This window comes from Sturnus vulgaris, chromosome 7 (genome assembly GCF_052056855.1).
Source record: "Sturnus vulgaris isolate bStuVul1 chromosome 7, bStuVul1.hap1, whole genome shotgun sequence".
Lineage (NCBI taxonomy): Eukaryota > Metazoa > Chordata > Aves > Passeriformes > Sturnidae > Sturnus > Sturnus vulgaris.
The window spans coordinates 32,975,737-33,000,696 of record NC_142249.1 but is presented as its reverse complement, the minus strand read 5'-3'; the positions used below and the strand labels follow the sequence as shown (position 1 = coordinate 33,000,696).

Genomic DNA, 24,960 nt, shown 5'->3' with positions numbered 1-24,960 from the left:
AATTGTGGCTCTCTATATTAAGCCTATATTTAAGACATCATGTCAAGGGTATAGGAATAGTTTTTTCTCACCGTAAGCAATTACATCTTACTAAGTATGGGAACTATGTTCTGGGACCTGAATTTTATGATCTGAAGCTTTTCTTGCTTACATTTTTATCCAAAATGAATGTTGCACTACTTTTGGACACATTTTACCTCTGTGTTAGAAAAACTGAAAGTGAATTATTTTATTCTTAGTCCGGATCTCCTGTCTGAAGGGGGGGGGGGGGGGGGGGGAGGAAGAAAAGATTGCTTTCTTTGCTTTCCCTTCTTCCCTGCACTCACTTAGGTAAAAAACCCTCATAATTTATGGGTGGTATGAAAAATACTCTGAAGAAAGGTTTTCCAGGATTACTTTCCAAGGGATGGTTCTTTAAAGCTGAAAGTAAGAACATATAAGTGGGGAGGGGAGAGGGGCGGAAGAGAAAAAACGGGGCTTTTAAAAAAAATAGTATTGTAATAAACCTTTCAAAATCTGTTTTAAACCAAGTAAGAACAATTTAGGCGTTCAGAGATGAGAGTTTTTAAAGGGAAAGAAGTGCCTCTGCTCTGCGGCCGCAGTGGGAATCCTGAAAATGACGCTTACTGGGGAAAAAAAAAAAAAAAAAAATTAAAAAAAAAAAATAAAAAAAAGTTTTTTCCTATTTTTTTGTGCTTTCGCCATCAGAGGAGCTGGAGTGCCGCTGTGGGGATCCGCGGGATCCGTCCCGCCCAGCCCAGCCGCGAGTGGTGCGGCCCAGCGCGGCTGCCCCGTTACCGAGCGACCGCCGCGGGGCCGCCGTGAGGGCCGGGCCGGGCCAGGCCGCGGGGCTCCGGGAGGGCTGACCGGGGGAACCGGGCTGTGCCGGGGCTCCGGGAGGGCTGACCGGGGGAACCGGGCTGTGGCGGGGCTCCGGGAGGGCTGACCGGGGGAACCGGGCTGTGCCGGGGCTCCGGGAGGGCTGACCGGGGGAATCGGGCTGTGCCGGGGCTCCGGGAGGGCTGAGAGTGGGAACCGGGCTGTGCTGGGGCTCCAAGAGGGCTGACAGGGGAAATTGGGCTGTGCTGGGGCTCCGGGAGAGCTAACAGAGAGAACAGGGCTGTTTTCGGGGCTCGGGGAGGGATGAGAGAGGGCTGTGCCGGTTCTGTGTGTTTGTTTCTGTGGCAAAACTATAGTAAAATGTGTGTTTGTTTCTGTAGCAAAACTATAGTAAAAGGGCTGTGTGCTTAGCTGGGTGTGAGCTCCCAGCTGCCAAGGCAGGCGCTCCAGACCCTTGCTTGTCAAGGGCTGAGAGTGGGAACCGAGCTGTGCCGGGGCTCCTGGAGAGCTCAGAGTGGGAACCGGGCTGTGCCGGGGCTCCGGGACGGCTGACAGAGAGAGCAGGGCTGTTTCGGGGCTCCCTCGGGCTGTGGGAGCGGAGGTGGGTGCTGCGTGTACGGCGATGCCTTTTCCAGCCTCCCGCAGCTGTCATGGCTTTGCCCCGCATCCTTTGGTGCGGTGAGGTGTTCGAGGAGCCCCGAGACACGAGAAGGGATCAGAAAGCCCGAGCGCTGACTGGGACAAGGGCAATAACCTGCTCTGAGGGCGTTTGGGGTGAGTTCTGCCATGGGCTCCCAGGGTTTCACAGCTCTGTTGTTGGCTTTACACACACATAAAAAAAGTCTCAATAGGCACAGCTGTCCTGAAAAATTTAAGAACGTCGGGTATTCAGACATTCCAGGACCTTAAGGATTTATCCTGTATTCGCCCTTTGAGCAACACACAGTGTGTTATTGAAATTGGTGAGCCATGATGGCATCATCTCTGTAAATTATTGAAAAGGTTACACCAGAAATCCTTTGAGGAGACTCATGTCTCCCTACCCCTTTTCCAACCTTGCATTCCCGATGTGGAATGCTGACCAGGAGAAGGAGGGTGGCAGTGGTATAAATTAAAGTTGAAGAACACAAGTGGAAAAAATGTAAGCCTTATCCTTATGTTTAGAATTTTTTTTTGCAGTGAAATTTTTTTGTCTATACCTCAGAAGAAATTTACTGTTGTGCTTTACAATAATGCCGCTCCTCTTACAGGTTTTCTGTTGTGAGTGGAAAATTTGTGCTTGGAGTTATTGAGTGGAAAATATTATGAAGGCCAGGGTCCTGGTAGCACATTATTTTAAGCTTCTTGCTTATTTATTATTTAATACTGCACAAAGCCATAAATCAAAACAGCCCTTTATGAGCTTGAAGCACCTCTCAAGTTGTGCCTGAAAGATCTAAAGCAGACTGGAAAATCAAACAAATACCAGAGATGAGACCATAAAATATAATGGAGGAGGTAGAGTAATGCTTCAGCTTTGAAACTGTTGAGTACTGCCTGCTTGAGGGCTGAAAATCCCAGTATGGCTTTTGAATTCAGTACTTGTTCCAAAAGTATCGTGTCTTTTTCTCCACACAGTTCTCCAGTTCATACAAGAGCCAAGGGCTCTGTGTGCTGTATTTACAAAGATAATTTCTGGTGGATGGATTATGTCTGGTGTCTTTATTATGTAAAATTTGCACTTGTCATTAGAGAAGTTTATATTCTGATAACGCTGCATACTTAACACAGGATCTGTAATGCCCATGGCTTTATGCGTTTACAGTTATCTTCGCTGAACAAATAACCCAGATGATGCTATCCAAACGAAAGAGTCAAATGCCAGTTTTCTTATCTCTCATATTAATACTTAAAAATTTAAAATTCATCTGCAAGTGAACAACTCAAACACTCAGGAGAGATTGAAAGATCTCTGCAGAAATCAGTTCAGATGGTGGAATTAACAGAGCCTGCTCTCTTCCTCTCTTCTGGGGGACATGAAGGAAGAGAGAGATGTTTTACACAGACCTGAAAGGCAAATGTCCCCAGCAAGCCTCAGAACAAATGCCTGAAGTGCTAGGCCTCACAGTGGGAGCAAGTTTTCCTGGAATCATTCTCTCCTTGTTCTTAGCACACACAGAGTAATCTACTTCAGCAGGGGAAAAAAGTAACTCCCTCTCCTAAATGTTTTTAGGCAGTTTTAAGCAACAGATATTACCAGTGTGAGAGGAGATATTTTGACCATTATGTTGTTTTCGTTTTACCACAGGCACTGAGGAATTTTAGTGCCATAGAGAGCCTGTTTCTGTCCTGACATGGACCTGGTTCACTCAGCCTCCCCAGACATCACAGTTGCTCAGGGCTCCTTCAAGAAAGTACCCAGTGTCCTGAGCAGCCTTGTGGAGGAACCTAAAAAAAGACGTGCTGTCCCCAATCACCTGCTGGAATCAAGTAAGTTCCTGCTCTCTGACTGTTCCCAACCTTGTGGCAATTCTAGGACACACTCGGCTGTTATTTTTTTTACAACTCTCATCCTGTTGCTTAAATTGCAGCTTCCTGAGAGCCCAAATCATGGGAGGGGTAGCCAGGAAAGAAATAGTGACTGTGCAATTCCTGGCTGATCGTAAAGTTTTGGGGTGGCTTGTTGCAAGAGATGGACTGGTGGCAGGATCATGGATCTGCTGGGGTAGCGGATGGTGCCATAACTTTCCATTTATAAATTCATGCCTACTTAAAAGGAAAAATAATCTCTTTATTTTTTTTCCTTGATAATAAATCAGTATAGTATAATTAGGCTGCATCAATGTAAGTACCACTCATCATGTGTGTTTCTGGTCTCTTTTTTCTCCCTGTTTTGTGGTCTATAGAGATTTTTTCAGAACGTCAGAGGAGCAGAGTTGTACAGGCTGAGCCTGCTGTGTTACACTACGGAGGATATGAAGTTGGAAAACATCACCAACAGATGCTAGTAAGTTTTGGAGCAGGGATCCCCTTGGGGCTCATAAAAAGACAGCAAAATCTGAGTTGACTTCTTGTGGTCATGAGGCCTTTGCCCTGCAGAGTGCTCTAAAAAGCAGCACTTAAATTCTGTGGTCCTGCGGTAACAGAAGAGATGAGTACCAGGCTGTGAGTATCACCCTCCTTTATACTCCCTGTTTCCCGTGTCTGCATCACTGTTTGTGATATGTGACTTGCACATCATGAATGAAGGATTTGGGCTTTAACTCCACAAGAGACTTGTTTTCAGAATGTCCTTGGACTGTCACTGTGTCTGCAAACATGTTCACTGGTGGGAAAGTTTTGAAAGCATCTCTGGTCTTTTGCCAAGAACAGTTTTTTCTGAGAAAGGAAATTATATGCGTAGGTTTGATTGCCCTTCCTTGTGAATGGTTTGACTATTTCCTTTTATGCTCTCTGCTTTCCCTTTAATTGCCTTTGTTATTCGTGTTTTAAGTGTGTTGAGACAGAGGTTGGTAGTTACGTTGGACTAAGTTCTCTGAATATAATGAAAATAAACAAATGCAAGAAGTTTTGCAGGATGAACTGTCACTATCCAAAAGTTTGTTGATTGTACACCAAAACAGAACCATGAAGTATTATGTAATGTTGTTTCAGATGTCCCTAAAAGTGATCAATAAATTTTTTGTTCCAAATAAAATGTTTGTTCCTTTTGCACATAAGCAAAACAACATCAGAATTTGATTCAATAGTAGCATCTTCCTAGCAAGACTAACTGTTATTCCTTGGTTAAAAATTGTGACTTGTTTCCGAAGAATAAAAACGCAGGATGTAAGTTTTGCATAATTTTCTTTTAAATTCAGAGCATATTTAGAATTATTTCTGCTAAAGTGAAAATTATTACTTCTTCACTATGTAAGGTTTTACTAAAAGTACAGTTGACATTCTTAACTGACCTCTTATATTGTAAAGTGTTTTGTGGTTTTTGTATTCTTTTGTTCTACAGAAGCTGATAAGTATTTCTACCAATGCAGTAAACCTTCATATAATACCACCCCAGACAATGTATTTTCAGATCAAATACAACAAAACAGTAAGTGTCAGAAAGTCTTCATACTGCTCTTTGCGTGCAGCACAAGTTTTGTGCCATATAAGCAGCTTTTACATGGCTTCTGTCTTGTTTTGGGTCATTATCTAGCACCGGCTTGTCCCTGGTTTGTCCCTTGTGGTTACTGTTGATTTTTGCCCTGATGAATGGAGGTATTACTATGACTGCATCCGAATTCACTGTGAGGTGAGGATTCATTGCAAAACATAGTGAGTTGTAATGGAATGAAACAATTATTAGAGCATGATGATAATGATAAAGATATAGTTAATCTTCTAGAGACACACAGATTTATTCCCAGTGAGTCTTGATTGGAGTATTTAACTTAAAACATTAAAAAAATTTCTCTTTAAACAGCAGTAGGCAACATTATATAACTTATTCTGCTATTCTTTGCCAGTAGATCAATCTTTGTGACATATTGATGTAATTAATGTCTTAGCTGAGCAGCTTGGAGGAGCTCTAGAGGGTTGCATAAAGTATGGAAAGACAGAAGGATACCGAAAGAAGGTAGAATATTAATGTTCTGAGGTACAACACAGTGATAATCTTGAAGATATTTTATGCTCACTTCTACTAGAGAAACTTTTTACTTCCACAACAGGCTGAGAGAGTTGGGGCTGTTTAGCCTGGGGAAGAGAAGGTTGCATGGAGCCCTCATAGCTGCCTTCCAGTATCTGAAAGGGACTACAAGAAAGCTGGAGAAGGGCTCTTCATCAGGCACTGTAATGATAGAACAAGGAGTAATGGCCAGGTTGGATAAGGCCTTGGTCAGCCCAGTCTAGTGGGAGGTGTCCCTGCCCATGGCAGGGGAGTTGGGACTCGATGATCTTTAAGATTCCCTCCAACTCTTCACATTATATGGTTCTATTATTTACTAATGGTAAGATGCAAATATTTGCACTTTGTTTGTTTACAGGGGGATGATACCTTAGTTGTTCCCATGCATGCTTACCCTACTACGAATGTTGTAGAATTTCCATCATTTATAAATCTGTCTGATGTGTCGATTGGTCAGAGGTGAGTTAAGGAGACACATTTGTCTACAAATACCCAAACCCTGAAAAGTCCCATTTTCCTCTATTCATACAATATAGTATCTTGAAAACTTTAAGAAACTCAGCAACCATTTGGACTGCAAAATAATTCTGTACATGAACTGTTTCAGGTGCACATTCACCATAAAGTAAATGATGTGCATGCTAAACATATACAAAGATGGGGCTGGGTTTTTTTGTCCCTTGTATTTAATGAGCCAGACTTCATTTTACTTTGTCTGTTGCATGGATGTAGCACTGATTGTTCTCGTGAAGTAATCAGTAACAGTTGTTAATAGGAACTGGGAAGGGCAAAAGGAGAAGGCAGATTCTGTTTATTAGGGCCTAGTTGTGCAGTATATTTGCTATATTAGTTGTGTTTATGGTGATTTGTATTAGTGTAGAGGTTTGATTGAATTCTAGAAAGTGAAAGTCTTAGCAGCTGGTTTTGTTTTAGCCTATGAGTTGAAAGTAACTCATGAGTATTCTGAAGCACAGAAATATGAGTAGGGAAGGCACATACAAGAAACATGCAAAATTCTGCAGTAAAAGTGAGCTCAGTATTGCAGAATAACATTTGTGTCTTTTTGTTTGTTTGTTTTTCTAATCCCCTTTAGTCTGTTAAACTTCATTGAATCACAACATTGCAAGTTTTCACAGGACTGAACATAACTCCTGATATTCTAGGGCCTCTAGGCACAATGTGATTCTGTTATTTGTTCCATTTTAGTGCTGGAGTATACAGAATTTTCATATTCTCAGAATCCTGAGAATATATTAGAAAGAGAACAAAATATAATTTTACATAATGGAAATTTTTTTAACACATCAGGAATGCTTAAAGATACTCGTGAGGAAATTTGGAAGAACTCCTGAAGACAAAATTTGTGGTTTCAAACCTAAAGTTTTACCAGTATTTTTCCACATTAAACTATTAAAAAGTTTCTTAAAATGAAAGCTTTCTGAGATAGCTGGTATTTACAACACCAGAGAGAATTTTGGCGTAATCCATAGCTCATGAAGTCGATGGAAAAATTGCCTTTTACTTCCATAAGTGCAGGGTAAAAATCTATATTTACCACCCACCATTCTCCTTAGGTACAGAAGGTCCATCAGGCAACAGGTGGCATATTTGGCTTGTTTTTAAGGCACTTTAGTTGCTGTGCAAGCTGCACTATACCCTAAAACCAACTGCCTGCCCAGTCTGCCATTGTATCTTCTTTGTGAACAGGCAGAGAAAAAAGAACTTGGCTATTACTACTTATTTCTTTAGGCATTTTATAATGTGCTTTCCAGAGGAACACTGTGTAACATGCATTCTTTGCTAATCAGCAGGATAGGATTTCAGTCAGAGAACTGATAAAAAACAGAAATAAGCCTGTAAATGGATCTTGATTTGCAGGGTGATGAAAGGTGGTGCACCAATGCTTTTGTGTTTCAGTTTGGTCTGTGAAAACACTTGCATGCAAAGGCAAGACAGGTTCAAAAGATGTGTGCTAATACTCCTCACACAACCTGCATGAGACATAAAAGGCTCTTCTGAAAATTAGGCCCCAGCATCATTATTTCTACAGTGGTTAAAAGTTCAGTCATTCTGATGTGTTGGAGTTTTCAACACTTTCTTTTCTCATTTCATGGGAAAAGGCTGATTTCTGGTTCTGTACTCATTTTTGCTCCAGTTTGCATTGTTTGTACTTGCTAGATATTCCAGTCTGTAAGAGTTTGAGGATGGGCATAAATAACTTCCAAAAAGTAATTTTAAATTTTTTTTCCGTAATTAAATTCTGTATGGGTAGGAGAAAGTAATGTCCAGCATTCAAATCAAGATTTAGCTCTTATTTCCTGGAGGGATGAAAGATCTGAAATATTTTGCTGTTTGGGAATAGTGAGAAATTATGATTTTCACATTAATAACTCACCCCTCTAATGCAGGTAATTTAGTGCATGGTGTATATAATACAATTTCCCAGCTTGTGATTGATGAACAACTGTACTTTGATTAATTTAATTTTTCCTTTATCTCTTTTCAGTAAGGAGTATGTTATCCCATTGCAGTGCAGCTGTCCCATAGATTTTGAATTCCACATTGATATTATTCAGCCTCACAGAGCCTTCACTGTCCAGCCAACATTTGGTAGACTGACTTCTTTAAAATTCTAAATGTTAAATCTGTATTTATTAAATGTAGTTACTTGTGACAGTGTATTCAGTGCTGTACAGAAAAAACCTTTGCCTCAGGCAAAGGTTTTGCAGGTAAATGCTGCCAGTCATTTGCAGCCTCATGGCAAATAGCCATCTTGGCTGTAAGTTTCTTTAGGCAATGCCCAGCTGTGACAAAATGCCAGCTCTGACAAAATATGGGACTTTCCAAATGGTCTGTGCAGCCTTTAACTTCACAGAAGAATATCCCCGAAAAAAGGGTCATCCCAGTAAAACTTAAGTCAGAAATTTTGGTAGCCTGAAACTATGGCTGAAGGCCATCTGAAAAGCACTAAAAAATTTCATCTCCTACTCGAAGCCATTGTGCTCAGAGTAGTCATAGTATCATAGAATTACTTAGGTTGGGAAAGACCCTGAATGTTTAGGGATATGAATGGTGGTTAAGGTAGTTGAGAAAATAATGGAATGGGTAGTAAGGAAATAAGGTCAGGCAGAGACAGGTAATGCATCAAATCCAGATGAGTCCCCTAGCTTGGAAGAGCACAGAGGAATATGTTTATAAATGCTTTGCCCATGAAAGCAGAAAATGCCAAAGACTTAAGACTAGCAGATGCAAGTGCAGAGTTTCTACATATAAACAGGCAGTCATTTTCACAGCAGTATGAAATATAATAGTCCAACTGTCAAATCTCTCCACTATTGCAAAATATCTTCTATTATCTGGCAGCAGACAATTTTTGAAACATGCTTTGAGACCTGAAAGATTTTCCATGTTTACTGCCATCCACTCAAACAATTAAGTTGTTTAAAAAAAAGTAGCCCAGAATAAATTCCAGTACTTAAGTGGGCTCATGTTATATGGACTCTTTACTGTTTTTCTCCTCCAATCACAGGAATCATTCCAGGCAATGGAAAAGTCAAAGTAACTGTGAAGTATTCCCCATTTGAGTATGGAACAGCACAAATGGCAATGCAGTTACGGATTTCAGAATTTCACTCAAAACCCTATGTGTGTGTATTCACAGGAACATCAATACCACATCTGGCTCTGATGTATGTGTAGCTGACTGGTCTTTGAGTGTTTTTGCCCAGTTCTAGAAGATATTCATGTAATGGGATTTCATACCATTTTGCTATGATCGTTTTAAGTATTGGTTTCTTTGGAGACTTACAATGGACCCATATAATCCTACTGTTTATACATGTATCTGCTTTTTAACATTGTTTGTTTAGAACATCCTTAATCTGTATGAAATGAAGCAAACAAAATAACTATAATGAGAAGTTACATATCCTTAAAGAAATGTTGAACATCCTCAGCTTCTATCATTCCCACTCATTATTCTTATTGTTGAGGCCTTGCAAGATGTGGGTGGTTTTGAGCCTTTTGGGCTGTAGTTAATTTTTTTTGTGAAAAAATTGTACTTATATGCCATTTAGAGAGTAGGTATGAAAGGAATATGTGTCTTTCTGACATCCAGAAAAGACTATTTTGATGAACAGCAAAGTCATCCAGAGAAAAAAGCTATGCCTGGAAAACCTGTGTTGTGGAGAAGAGACCGGTTCAGCCAACCACAGTCAAAGCCTATTCACAAACTAAAGGTGTGAAAAGATAATAATTACAAGTACTTTTCTGGGCTGGAAATCTTCCATGTTTCTGTTTCTTCCTATTAATTTATATCTCATAGGAAATTGAATACCAGAACCTCAGATTCCCCACAGACTTGTCAAATCCGTATGCTGTAGCTACTGTTTTGATTCAGGAACCAGGCAAATTGAAGTTAAAGGACATAAAAGAAGGTAAAGTAATTAAGCAGCATAAACTTGATCTTAGCATTATTTGTAGCTCTGATGAGGAGCTTGGCTTTAGAATCACTGATGTGACTGTTGTTTCTGTGAGAACTCTCACCTTAGCTTTATGTATTAATGGGTACAGTTATCTTAATGGATGGTTTTCACAGTTAAAAATCAAATCTAGACTGAGGTGTAATATGGCTTTCTGATGTTCCTGCAGCCCTGTCCCAAGGCAAAGAAGGGAAAAAAACCAGACAGATGAAGGATGCTATATTTCAACAAAAAGTCAAACAAAATGTTCAGGAAGAGGAAGCAAATCATCTAAAGTGGTAAGTGTTAGTTAACCATGTTAGCTAACCATGTTAACAAGACTGGGATTTTCTTAATCAAGGCCTCTATGAATGATATATACAATATCCACTAGTGCAGAATGCTACCATTTCAGGTCCTGATATGTTTGTTTTAACCTAAATTACTTTTGTTTTATTTGTTTTTTTTCTTTCCTACTAACAGCAGACTCAGTAGTAATCCATAGTAGTACCCAATGAAGACTTTGATTGCCTTAAGGGGAAAGGAAGATTTTGTCACGACTGTCAATAAATCAAGGCTAAAATGAATAATAGAGTAAGAGCAGCATTACACTTGGAAGTGTTCAAAAACATGTAGATGTAGTGCTGATAGATGTGGACATAGTTTAGTGGAGTATTAGGCAGTGTTAGGTTAATGGCTGGGCTCAATGATTTTAGAAGATTTTTCCAACCTTAATGATTTCATTATTCTATTGTACATCATATGGTGCAAAGCAGAACATAGTTGGATCTGTAAGCACATCATAGTTTTGTTTGAAATGCACAGATCAGCTCATACACTGAATGCCATGGACACCTAGGTACCATAGGAAGAGGGGAATAAGTCTGTTAGCCTTTGAATAAAACAAACTGTGCATTAAGAAAAGCATTTTTCTTGTCTCCACTGTAAATGCAGGCAAGTTCATAAGGGAAGTGATCCAATCTCTGTGGAGTTTAAAAAAGAGATTATTGAAAGCCGACAAAGAGAAGAAGAGCAATACAAGGTTAGTCTTTGATGTTTTTTCTGTAAATTTAAAATCAAATTTATACTTTCAGATTATGCAGTGCCCTGTGAATTACATCAAGCTCTCTACATGTTCAGTTTTTCTTCATTAATCAGTGCAAACCTGTGCTAGTTGTGCTTGTTACTGCAGTAATATCTTTACTGTGCCTGTGCATTTCTGTTTCAGGGATGTTTTTATCTTGAAGGTAGACAGAAAGAAGGGTAAGGTGTTACCAGAAATGTGACAATATTTGCCCAAATGAGTAGATTTGCACCCAGCCACCCAATCTCATCAGAGTGCCACATTCCAGCATAATCCTGTCAGCACCAAGACCACATCCAAAATTCTGTTTGTACTGTACCTCTGAGGAGCTGCTGTCCTGAATGGCTCACATTCCAAGAGCTAGATCCAGTCAGTACTCCACACAGAGCCATGGGGAGACAATTCATCAGGTTGCACTTCTGCATTTTCACCCTCTCTCTTTGGTTTCTTCCAGTCACTGCAAACTGCAGGTCCCCTTCCACAGATGTGACGACAGAAATAAGCAATACTTGGTGGCAGGAAATATTTTTCCCAGTGTGGCACAGCTCTCAGGGACTGGTGGAGCCTGTCCCTCTTATCCTGCCTCCTGGGTATTCAAGTACTTCTGGCATCCCACTGCCTTCCAATTGTTTGTGGCAATGAAATTATTTATACACATGGTAAAGGTTTGATTTATACACTGAATTAGGCAATATAAAACATTATATTTAATACCAAAAAGAAGGAAATGAGTGAGAAAAGGATCTAAATTGTGAGATTGATGTATCACTGAATTAGATATAGGTTAACTTTGTTTAGAAGCACCTATTTCCTAACCTGCTGATGTGGCTGTGCAAAGCAAACCATGTTTCATTAGGACAGAGATTTGATTGAAACTCAAACCTGAAAAGACACTTTTTTAGTTTGTTTGACTTTCTTAAGGGTTGCAATAATCACGTTTTAAAAGGGAATGAAGTCTGTGTTTTGTTAAACACCTCCAGAGTGTTACATTGTGAGTTTCCCTAATTGTAGTGGAAAAAAGAATTCACTGCATACTTTGTGCTAATGTGATTTTTCTTTAAATTAGCTCCAAAGAGGAGATCCTATCATAGAACAGGAGTTCCAGAGGGGTGAAGTAGAAGTTTCCTTCAGACGTGTTACCCGGCATGTTGACCAGGTTTGTTCATATGTTTTTATAGCCTGCTATATGCATACTAAATTATCACTTCCCAAGCTAACAAATAGCCATAGATTTTTGACACTGAACACTTTTTCTCCTGATACTCCTATTTCTGTGTCAGTGCCTTATTTCCCATTTTGCTTTTAGGTAGGGCTAGCACCATGCTACATATACAACTCATCTTCTAATGTTCTGATCTAATATGAGAGTCAAGTGGAAATCTGCAGGCCTAACCTGAGATTTTTATTGCTTGTTTCTGAAAGATCTCTCAGGAGAAGCTTTCTCATGCCTCATTGTAAGATTAAGCATATCACAAGATTTCCAAACTTTACCTGCAGGTCAGATTGACAGGAGCCTTGCTGGTACTTAGATTTTTTGCCCTTCTCTTTGTTGTCTTTCACTCTTCTTTGGGTATATGCCATTATTGGAGAAAGGATACTGTATTTGCTAGGCACCTGGTTTGAGTCCTTACAGCTATTTCAACTTCATGTCTGTGCAAGATAAAGTGTGTGTTTGGTAGAGCCCCTGTCCATTCTCTCTGTTGTCCAACTGCCCATGGAGTGCATTGAAGTCATAGTCTGTGTTGGTCATTTGTGTGGATGCAGACCAAGCCACGTTATCTCTGCATTCCCCATGCTACATCTGCAAATACTTGGTGATTACCTCCCATTAAGCCCTGCAATGAAGGCTTCTGGTTAACTGCCAATGCTGCAAATATTTTCACTGGACCTTATTTCAGTGTTTAGAAATAACATACGGATTCAGGCCAAAGAATGGCTTGGGATGAAGAAAATTTCCCCCTTATCTAGTTGTAAAAAATTGTTGTCTTTTTTATTTTCTGTTTCCTTTTTTCAAAATACACTGTATAGCAACCAAGTGTCCATCCCACATTCGACTTGCTCCGTAATAACCCTTGGGAGAGCAGAAAGAGGCTGTTCAGGAAATTCCAACAAGCAGCATACAAGGTAAAGTGAATGACCAGAATTCAGCGTGAGAGGATGACACCTGGGAAATAGCACAAAAGAATATGCAACCAGCATGTAAGGAGTGTTCACAGCTAGCTAGGATATTCATAATATTGAGGTCTTGAAATTAAATGCTCTTTTCTGTATTGTACAAATAAAGAGGTGACCAAGTACCCCATCTGGTATTAACACCTAGGATTCTTCACTTTTACCCTATAGAGTATGGTCCAAAACATAGTGCAGGTTGCTGTTTACTCTCCTCATTCTCCGAGCCACAAATATTCATATGGCCCTGGTTAAATGACTGTTCACCCTCTGTTTAATCTGTGTATGCCAGTAAACACAGCTGAATGGTTAGGACCTAGCCAAAAAAAAGTCTGATTAATCTGTAAGACTAAAGTAAAAATTTTAACTGTATTTATTGTGTAATGTCATTATAGAGTTGAGATCCATTCTTAAATCTTTCCTTCCCATTTTCTCCGGAACAGAAAACGATATTAAAAATTCTAAAATAGAGATGTCTAAGTGAGATCTGGAGAATAAATACAGGTGTAACATATACAGTATTTCTGTGTCTATAAATCTTAGGGTATTTGACTTAAATTTAAAAATTGTTCTCTCAGATTTTGGTTCAGATTCGTCTAAATCGTTTATTGCTTCTGTTCCGTGGACTGACCAGGGAGGCTGCAGGTCTGGAGGAAGGGTCTGTGTCTGGTAAGGATGTGAGGAACAAGCTGATATTTTGGCCATGGGCTATGATAATTCAGGTTGTGCTGCAGTGTGTCAGGTGCATTACATTTGAACATAAAGAAAGAGTCCTTAAAAAGGAGTCTTCCAGAAAAAAAATAGAAGCATGACAATGTAGAGGCATAGAGTGATTTGGACTGCAATCCAAAGCCCTCCAATGAGCAGGAACATCTTCAACCAGAGCAGGTTGCTCAGAGCCCTGTACAGCCTGACCTTAAATGTTTTCAGGAATGGGATATCCACCACGTCTTTGGGGAGCTTGTTCCAACCATCCTTGTTGCAAAAAAATTTCTTCCTTACATCTGGTCTGAAACTACCTTATTTTAGTTCAAAACCATTACCACTTGTCCTATGACAACAGGCCCTGCTAAAAGGTGGAAATGGCTATAGTCAAGATGCATCTATTTTCCATACACATTATTTACTATGTTTAAGAAATGTGATTAACTGTTCTTAGCAACCTATCTGCTTAATAACAGGAAAGAAGCTATGGATGCTTCATCATTGGAACTGTTCAAGACCAGGTTGGGAGGCCTTTGGCTGCTGTTCAAGGCTTTAGGCAACCCGATGTAATGATAGATCTCCCTGTCCCTGGCAGAAGGGTTGGAATAGGTGATCTTTAAAGGTCTCTCCCAAACCAAACCATTCTGTGGCTCTATGTGTAGGCCTGAGGAGCAATGAAAGAGATAGGGAGATGAACAGATCAGGTGGAAACCAAGAGGTGAAAGTCACAGGATGAGAGGAGCTTACTGCAGGGGGATGGAAGGGGGAAAGACATCTGAATGTGATGAAGGCAAGATGTCTGAACTCAGTGAAATGAGACAGTAGGAACCATGAGACACGTTGCCAGGTGGCCAGTACTGGGTTGAGTTTTTGTCCTCATTGTTTTCTTACAGAAGTGGTTTTATCAATTATTTGGGGTTTTTTACACTGAAATGAATGTGCTGGTATGGAAAAGTGACTTGTTATTTAATACTGTAGAAGAAAACTGGCTTTGGATGGGAGTCACAGTTGGGTAAAGGGGAGACAGGGAAGAATTTGAGTCTCTCTATTTCCCACTCCCTTGTAGACATATACAATTTGACAGCTCCTGAGACAAACTGTTCCACATTAGGCCTTTTCTTGCTTCTGCAGATAGGCACTTTTAATTCCCAGGGTGCAGGAGATGCAGGAATGCTGCAAATAGAAGGTGTAATGACATTTAGTGTAAGGGAGGCCTCTGACTTGTCTCAGCCTTGCTGAGAACCATGTTAGAAGCAGTGGGCTGAAATGTCTATTTAGGGAAGGGGAAATTAAATCTGTCTGCTATTCAAAGTATTGTGCTCATATCTTGTAGATGTAACATTTAAAGTCTTTAGGAAGTATTAACTTACTTTTTATATTAAAATTACTAGACATCCTGGTTTAGGAGAAAGGTAAATACATTTTGTGGCTTGATTCTATTTCTGAAATAGTGTATTAAGATATATTACAAAATCTTAATATTTGGTTTCCACTCATGACAGAAAGCAGGAGTTTCAGCAAAGCAGAGAAGAGTGAAGAACATAAGGACTTTTCTTTCAGCATATCTGAAGATCGTATATTGCCTTTTGAATTCCCTTTTTTCAGTTCCCGTGAACTAGACAGTTATTTGGTAGGTACAGTAATTCAAATGTTAGTCAGCCCTCTAGATAGAATTTTAGATAGAATGTTGTTGAAGACGTTGCCCCAGGGACGGTAGTCCTTTTATTAAAATTTCACAGTGTGACTGATGTTCTGGGGTCCTGACAAATTATTTCAGGACTTCAGATTTGCTAAGGGTTCTGCTGAAAACAACAAAAAAATCTTTTCATCTTCTTAATTGTATCCTAAAACTGGAGCAATGCATTAATGTTCAGAGTTAGTTAACATCCATTTTTCAGAAGAAAAGCAAAAAAAACATAACTGAAATGCTGCGGTCCAAGAAAGAACAGCAGAAATATCAAACTGTATAAAATAAACATTTGCATAATTATTTCCATATGTTTTCAATTAGCTGTGCTCATGGATTGCTGCCAATACAAAACAAAATGCCCACCATAAAACTGGTTTTAAATACTGTTCTGTTTCAGGCACCTGATGCTCTTGGCCTAGTTCCTATTGAATCTGTGGACGTGAAAGTCGAACACATTCTTCCGTTTTACGACTTGAAGGTGCGTCAGTGCAGCTCCCTCAGGTTTCTCTTACCTGTTCAATTAAATGTTTTCAGCCTGATTCAGTGGCCTCTGCACAGCCCAGTAAAAATGTTGTCTTGATAAGGCTGTATGATTAGCATTCTTTTATCAAAGCCAAGTCTCACCAGTTTCTATAAGTAATCTACTTACAGTCAGCAATAGTCCCCTCTCTCCAGGCAGAGATGAATCACCTCAGCTGAAATTATTGTATCTCAAAGATCAAAGTCCTGGTGAAGTATGGCTTCTTGAAATTTTGGTTGTATATGTTCTGGGAGAGTGTTCCAAGTGTCTTTTACCATGGAGATGTGATGTGTCCATGATAAAGACAAGCGTTCTGGTCCATTTGTGAGTTAACTGAAAGTGATTATTATCAGTTCCTGCAGCACATCTTTTTTCTTTGCACTTAGGTTCCTCAGCATTGCGAACTTATGAAGTATCAGCCATTTTGTACACACTATGCAGCTACAAGTTACAAACCTGTTAAACTTTCCCGACCACTGAGGCAGGGAGCCCAGGTAACAAAGTCACTCCCAACCCTAAATTTCCACAATTGTTTGATTAATTTTTGCCTCAACATTTTATACTGAAATATTTACTATACTCTGAAAATCTCTAATGTCTGTGTTTTTCAAGGATGAATTGATTCAAGTAGTTCCTTCTCCTGAGGGGCAGCTCTCTCAGAGGACAGAATTTGACAAAAAAGCAGCAGAAGGAGATATTAGCCTGTTAAACCTGGTTCCTCCCCAAGCTTTAGTCCACCCAACAGAGAGCAACCCACTTCGCATTTTTGTAAGTAGGAGTTGGCTTCCGTAAAGAACCTAAGAAAGGAGCAGAAGTGTGCTTGTTTTATCAGAAACCTGATGTGGAATTTGTGGGCTGTTTTCATACTCAGATTGGTTATAAAACTATATAGAATGAGAATAATCCTTCGTGGTGCAAGCTCTGATAGATAGGAGTTACAGAGTTCATCCCACTGAGAGGGGCACCATTTCAGTTTAGAGTGGGTTTTGATCAGTTCAGGGGAAGGATGATAAGACAAAATTGCAGTGAAAGCAAAGAACTGGAGACTCTTCCAGTCTGACACTCCACAAATGATCAATGATCACGAGATTTCTGGGAACACCATGGAACCTCTCCCTCTTCTCCATTTGTTTCCCCCATTTGGATGTTAGAGGAAAAGCAAGATCTTGGCATCTCTGTCCATCTGTAACCTCACATTCTTGCCCAGGTAGATAGGACAGGTGCAGTCTTTTATTGCTGTTCAGCTGAGTGACTACAGACCTGTCTAATCCTTTGGTAAACTGAAAAAAGTGAAGTCAAATTCTGCTTGCATTGCATCCTGCTGCCTTACAGTTTGTAGGAGTTCTCGCAGCATCCCAAACCACATTTCCAAGTTATTAGGCACAGAGATTCAAAAAATCACTGCTACTTGTATGGGAAGGTTTTCTGTTGACATGTAGGTTGTGCTACTCGGCACCAGCTGCAGGAGGTATTTCCCAGAGTGCAGCACAGCCTGGAGGTCCCCAGGCGCCTCTGGGGCAGAGACAGCTGTAGGGCTCAGTGCAGGGCTGTGCATGGGCACATGTCCCAGCCAGCATGGCACTGTGCCTGCCTTAGGTGGCTCTGGCTCCCAGCCCTCCCTGGCTGCCAGGGACCAGAGCCCACTGTGCCAGTCTGGTCACCTTGGCAGAACATCTATGATGTAGGCTTGTCCTCCTCACATGCAGCCAGGACTCCAGTGCTGATGAGATCCTCTGTGCATCACTTTCATCCCTCTGTCACATCAGTGTAAGAGCCAGGCACAGCTTGATCCCACACTACCCAACACTGGGCTTTATCCAGAAACAGATGCTAGTGCAGGGAAATGGATGGCAAAATGTTCACTGGCTTCCACTATAGCAAGTCCATTTTCCCTTCTTGGATTCTGAACTATTCGGGGAATCAGCAATGGATTTCAGAGTAATTAGGCAGTAATTTTTTTCTTCCAGACTTGGAGACAACAGCCAAATTGCTGTATTTTAGACAGTAAGGATCAAGAATAAATTAGGCAAGGTTGTAAGATGAGGGGAAGATAGAGAAAATAAAGGATCATACCAAACAGAACAGTCACAATGAGACAAAGCTTTGAATCTGGGGAGACAACATTGTTGTAAGAACTGAATTTTCATTAATTTGATATGTTATGGTACTCAGAACAATTTATTAAAATAATCTCTTCATTGTTTTTAGAACCCCATTCCAGGATTAGTTCCGTTTTTACTTCCTTTGGCCTATTGTGAATCAAATATTGAGTATCATCTTTGTCCTCATCCAAAATATACCTTTACCAAGAAATGTCCCAAAGGATCCAGTATTCCAGTCACACAAAAGAAATTTCTGGATCACAAGGTATGGCCTTTTGGGTTTATTGTATAAGTACCTGTCTTGGGTATGCTCTTCCTGAGAACTTGCTCTGAGGAACCAAAATGGAAGGTGGAGTTATTCTAGATAGAAGCTATTTCCAAATATAAATTATGCATGCACCTAAATAGTCAGTACATGACTCAAAATAACTAGTTCTAGTTAGGATTTATCCATGTTTCTTATTTATGCCTAAGCATTTCTTTGCTCTTTCCATGTGTTCACTGTTGTATTTTCACATCCTTACAGTGATGGAAGGATCTTTGAACTATTCAGCTCCCGAAATTCAATTTTCAGCCAAGATGCTCTGTTCTGCAAGCCTCTCTCCCCACAGCATTGTGTATTAGAGGTCTAATTGTGAATTGCTTATCATTTCAGGAAGTGATTCGTGGAGTAATGGAATGGAGAAAATTCTCACCACTGGAGTATTCCACTTTATCTAACATTCCCACATTGACAAATACAGCACTTAGGTAAGAAAGAATTTGAATATGCAATGCCTCTATCCTGCACTAGTTTCTGCTGCCTTGTAACTATATTGATCAGCCACTAGTCCCACAAATGAAAGTGGGCCTACAGGTGGAATTAATTGTTGCTCAGAAATCCAAACCAACAGAAAAAACTCCTACTGAGCTCCTAGAAGGGTGGGCTAAGAACAATACCATTAAATGAAATGCCTAGCCCAGGAAGGAGAATTCCAGTCTGGGTTTTCAGTAACACCTCTCCTGAGAGCCTCTTGTCTCAGTCCTAGAAGACCCCAGGAGGTACAAACTCGGTCTGTAAAATCTTTAACTTATGGACACTTGCATCCAGTGGTAGCCAACATCTCTCAGGCTCACATTCTCTCATATCACAGCAGTTTCTGGTCCAGACAGATTTTCCACAAATATTTAAAAGTACATCATCTTCATTGTAACTGCAACTGCTGTGAAGCTTCAAAATATGAAAATACCATTAGTATTAGTATATTAAACTAATACAGTTTCCATCACAGGGATCCTTACAATTTAGATATGCTTCCAAGAGATGTACCACCTGTGCTGAGTGACTTACCTGAAAGAGACAAAGAGAACATAATTGACCAGTAAGTTTCTTCTCTATTCTGTATATGGTGTTATTGACTATGTCTAAACTACTTCTGTGGATGTGTCAAAACCTGTCCCAAGAGATCCTCAAAGGCAAAAGCACGAAGTCTCTTTTCCATAAAACATACTTTTATTCTTGTTGGCTAAAAAAATATTTTCAAAAGGGCAAAGGCAAATTGTTCATCATCTTACTAATTTTTAGTGAGACAGATGAAGCTGAGTTCAACATGATTCTTACTCCAGAGATGGTGAAAGCTGAATTTCTACAGATTGAGGAGGCACTCTCAGAAAAAGATGAAGAATCAGCAAAAAAAGAAAGGTAGGTATTTTTTGAAATTAGGAGAGAGGAATGAAATCTGAAGTCAAGCATCCCTTTCCGAACTGCATAGAAAGTCATAATGAGATGCTCTAGGGCCTCCATCACAAATGGGATGCAGATCTAGTACTTTAAGCAAATTTGTACTGCAAATTTTCACTGGATTTTACTTCAGAAAGCAGCTGTGAACATGATGCATTGGCCTGGATCTCTCTCACTATGGTTATCTCCGTATGAGGCAGTTTGCTTGCTTTCTCAGAAATGTTCAACATTTTTGGACCATTCTTTTACTTTTCATCGACCCTTTTGGTTGCATATTTATTAATGCTGGCAGAGAAAAGGGCTCTTAGAATTTCCTACTGGCATGGTGCTTTTTTCTCTAGCTTCTCTTAGGATTGTTTCGTGTTTGCTCTGCCTAAGCTTCACACTCCCCCAACACACATCACAGCAGGCAGTGTGGGTGACAAGTGACTGCAGGGCAACACAGGTGAAAATGCTGAGTTCTAACCTTGGAGCAGTGAATTCATTTCTCTCCAACAGTTGTCCCCTCTAAAGTAGTCATGATGTGGCTTAGATACCAGGATGTGCAAGATAACCTGAAACTTTCAGAGCTATCAAGAGATTTGAATGTCTGCTTTACTTTCAGAGGGGAATAATTTGATTGGCATTTGAAATCCCATTCATCTGTCAGCCATTAAACTTTAAAACAGTGCTGCATATTGTGAGGTCTCTGACAAAGCACTGATTGATGTCTAGTGATTAATACAGCACTGACTGAAAATAATTTGCTGTAAAAATGTAGATGTGTTGCACTCAGTGCTGTTTTTTACATTTTATGACATTAGTTGTCAGAAGATGGGGATTTGAGCAGCTTGTGTAACTAACGAGTGACCTTTTTCCTCCACAGTGATACAATGCTGGATGGAGCTTTTCCTGGGTGAGTAATTTTTAAACCTTAATTTTCTTTCTTAAATCTTAGATATTTTCAGAAAAAAAATCAATATTAGACAACTCTGAGTATTGATATTTTCTTGTTGAAATCTTCCCTATTATTCTGGATTTGTAACGAGGGAAACAAAAATTTCTTAACAAACAATGAAGTCCCTATCCTTTATGTTGTCACTGAAAGGTTCTTTGTTGTTATTAGATTGGTGTTTCAGCAGATGACAGAGAACATATTGCTGCTCTACAGCAGTTTCAGCACTTTTGTCCTTGAGGCAAATCACGTTTTCATGTGGCTGCTCTTGTTCTGGCAGTCACAACATGCGTTCCTACATGGATAAAATGTAATAGTCAATTTGTGTTTACCTGTCAGATGGTGAACTTTTCTAATTCGCCAAGCCAAGAGTTAAGTGTTCTTTCCACAGTTTCGCTGCTTTTCCAGTTCTGCATAAGTAATTGAATACTCTCTGTGTTCATTATGAAAAAAGAAATCACGAGTGCCTCTTTCTTTGGATTTTGAAGACATTCCTAAGTAGTTTCCCTGATTATTATAAATACAAATGATGCTTTAAATTTCTTGCAGAGACCCACACAATGGTCCAGGTGGACATTTTCAACTCCAGAACAACAAGATCAGAGAGAAAGTTCAAAAACATCTGGAGAAATTGAAGCTGAAAGCACTTAATAAAACTCTTATTCTGGGATAAGAGTAATTTTACAAAGTGCATGGCCTGGCCCTGCTTTTCCTGTTAATGTATGAGGCCTTCCCTGTCCCAGCTACATTTACATTTGTTCAGTGAGATCAGCAACTCCTCATGCAAAGAGAAGAGAGCCACCAGTAATGGCACCTCTGTCAAGGAGTCTCACTGTGCCTCCTCACTGTTTCCAGTGAGAAACCCCAGCCTTGCACCTGCTTATTTTGTTGTGATGTGAAGGACCAGAAAACCTCAGTACCAGCATGTAAATAGTTTGGGAATTCATTTACAGCCCACAGTTTTCAAATAAAATGTGAAAAGACCTCATGACCAAAATCTTCTGATTTTGTTTTTTTAATTATGACCTGTCCTTTTATTTTTGCAGGTAAGTTGCTAAATCTCGGACTTGACAGTAAACCATAAATTTCGTATTTTTAAGGAAAAGGAAGCCTTGAACACCATTACTGTCTGCTGTCCAAACATCATCAGGTGTTCAAGGATTTGATTCAGTGCACAGGTCTTGGCAAGAGTGTGCATGGGTTAAGTGAATGAACTGCAGAACCTCATGAGAAACCTATAATGCTCTGGGTGTATTTCCTAGGAAAGGAGATTTCTCAGCATATCATCTTGCAGCTGAGATGTCTCCTACTTTCTTGTCAGCAAGCTGGACTTCAGACAAAATTGTTTTTATCCATAGTGAATTGATTGTTCGTTTTACAGAGTGGTCAAGGCTGTTTGTGCTGAAAAGCACATATCTTCTGTACTAAAAGGCATGGAAATTGCAGCAATACACACTACATTCCTAGGAGCCATACTTCTTCTTCCTCCCCCCTTCACTCCTGGAACCAGTCTTAAAGTTGCAGAATTTAATATTCAACACCAACAGAACAGACGATTTGGGGATATAGGCATCATACAGTCACCCCAAGACACAGGCATACTTAAAGCCCCTAAGAAAAGAAGTTTATTTCAGAGAGTGATCAGTGTGGACAAGCTGTAAAAAGCCCAGGGAAATAGAAAATGGGAAAGCACATTGAAAAAGCTGCGGAATAGCCTGTGTTATACTAGCTACAGACTATCTCTGCTCGCTTCAAAGAAATAAAAAGCTGTTAAGTTTCTGCTAACTGTCTAATTGACAAGGGATTGTTCAGAATGCAGGTCTGGTTATCTGCAGATTTCTCTGAATACAAACAACTGCTTGAACTTGTACACATTGCTTTTTTTCTTCTACAGGTTCTGAGGGAAACAGTTGGTCTTTTAAGAGATGAGCTAAGAGTTGAGTATGTTTCTTAACATGACCATGACAAAAACATTATCACAGTTTACAGTGAAAGCATTCACAGTTTATTAATTCACTGTTTATGTAAATCAAGCGTAGATAATTCTTTGGAACTGTTATCTATCAGCTAAATATCTAGTCTAGTAAAGATGGAGTAAGTGTCCAGAAACAATAGTGATTAAACAAAGTTAATATATATATTTTTTTTATAGCAGTATCACGCTACCTCCCTTCTCCAGAACAGTTTCCTGGTCATCCCAATGGAAATTAATAATGCTTCTCCATTATCCAGCAGTAGACACCAGCCTTCAAAGAAATGAACCCCCTTTCTCTCATTGTCCTTTCTGTGTTTTAAGGTTTTTAGGGCCCAGGTTTCAGTGTGCAGAGAGGGTAAGAAAATACTATTACCTCGCACTAAAATCTTCCTGATATTCAAGGGCACTGATTCTAGTGTGCAGATGTCTATGCTTTATATCCCTCCAGGATATGGAGGTGATAAGCCATCAGAGCCAGTCCAGCTGTGTCTAAGAGCATGAAATTAGGCTAAATAACCTATAGTCTTAGGTTTTCATGAGACCACTTAAGTCAACCCCTGGTTGACTACTGAACACTTTCAGAAATGGGACATAAACCTTAAGAATTATAACCTGCAGTTGGTGGCTTTTCATAGTTCTATGTTCAGTGTTTGATGAAAAGGACTGAGATGTTACAGAAAATTAATTGGTAGAAAAAGGAGTGATATAATGGAAAATGTGCCTTATTTGGGGAATCTAAGGGCTGCATTTTGCTGATGCAAGTGAGAAAGTCAAAGTGTGTAAATTGATGTGCAGAATGTGCAGACAAGTTTATTTCCATTCATTGCAAGTAAAATTGCTACTGCTTCCCTTGTTTGGGAAGGATTAATTAGCTAAATGACAGTGCAACTGTTTTACTAATTAAGATAGATCCATTTTGCCTGAAAAAGCCTGTCCTGTTAGCAAGGTTAATAAATACTGAGTCACTCTTCAGCTTTTCTCCCTCTTATTGCATAAATTAGCATTAACCTCTAAATCAAATAAAAGGTACATTTTAAAAATTAAGAAAATGTTACTGTGGAAATGATCCATGAGCTTGAGTGCTCAGTAACAGGATATTAATCTCACTTACTCTTTCATGATGAGAAAACCCATCAAGATCTTTAAAATGTAAATTAATTGTATTTTATAAGAAGGCTGGGAGAAAAACAGCAGTGTGTCTGATGTAAAGAAATAGGTGAATGTATATTTTCAGCTCATAAGAATATTTCGCAAACTAAAGAAACCTTGTTACCTTTGAATTTGTAATGCAAGATTCAGTTATTCCAAGGTTCAGTTGAAGGGATTTTGTCATCTGGTCTTTTTTCTGCACAGATTTTCTTCTGTCTATGCTCACATTGCATACTTTGCCTTATGGAAATACCTCAAATGCTTCTGTCCAGCTGTTTGGCCATGGAGAATTTTAGCTCTTGCTGAGTCCTCTCCTGCTCTTTCCGTTTAGTTGAAAACAGCAGGCAGGTTTATAATTTACTGGGTGACATGCAAATGGTCTCATTTCCTTAGGAGGCTGGATAAAGGTAGAGAGTAAGGACTTCTCTGTGTGCAAGGGGGTAAATTTCTTTGCAAATGTAATTGTAAAGTGCTGCTCTGCAATCTGTGACTGCACAATTATGGTTCCTTTAGAGACACCAAACAGCCCATATGAGGGCTTCTATGATCTTTGAAAATCACAGCTGTCACTGATGTACCTAGGTTTTGTACAGAAGTTATTTTAAGGTAGAATTGGTTTAAAAATTCTACTTCTCCTGCTATCAGTCTGTGTGTGTGTACTGGGTACCAGCACTGGTTGCTTGGAATAAGTCCTTTTCTTCAAGCAAATGCAGCTTGTTAAGACAGCTTTCTCAAAATATTTTTGTTGTTTTGTGATTTTTTTTTTCGTGAAGTATAAAAAGCCTTCAGAGAAGAATTCTAAGCAGTGAACAGTGTTTGCAACTGTTTGGTCTGGTATGGAATCATCTCTTCCAGCCTAAGCAACCTCCTTGCAGCCTGAGCATCCTCCAGCTCTGCCTGCTGCCAAAGTGTGGTCAGTGGTAGCTTCTTTGGTGTAGGGCCTGGAGAACCATCAGAAGTACAGTGC

General features: G+C 39.8%; 1 protein-coding gene across 2 annotated transcripts; it reads left to right on the top strand.

The window, feature by feature from the left end:
• Positions 1-1,479: 1,479 nt before the first annotated feature.
• Positions 1,480-21,866, top strand: CFAP221 (cilia and flagella associated protein 221). Of its 2 annotated transcripts, XM_014871816.2 has the most exons (25): positions 1,480-1,614; positions 3,128-3,309; positions 3,726-3,826; positions 4,823-4,909; positions 5,015-5,110; positions 5,844-5,944; positions 7,992-8,095; positions 9,015-9,174; positions 9,603-9,723; positions 9,810-9,921; positions 10,136-10,244; positions 10,900-10,987; positions 12,096-12,185; positions 13,058-13,153; positions 13,777-13,867; positions 15,406-15,533; positions 15,991-16,071; positions 16,500-16,607; positions 16,726-16,881; positions 18,322-18,480; positions 18,871-18,965; positions 19,487-19,576; positions 19,780-19,896; positions 20,801-20,830; positions 21,419-21,866. In XM_014871816.2, the coding sequence occupies exons 2-25, from the start codon at positions 3,174-3,176 to the stop codon at positions 21,540-21,542; spliced, it is 2,580 nt and encodes an 859-aa protein (XP_014727302.2). In that variant the 5' UTR covers positions 1,480-1,614; positions 3,128-3,173; the 3' UTR covers positions 21,543-21,866. The 2 variants fall into 2 exon arrangements, with proteins under 2 accessions (XP_014727302.2, XP_088024460.1); XM_088168334.1 differs by lacking the exons at positions 13,777-13,867; positions 15,406-15,533.
• The last annotated feature ends 3,094 nt before the right edge of the window (positions 21,867-24,960 follow it).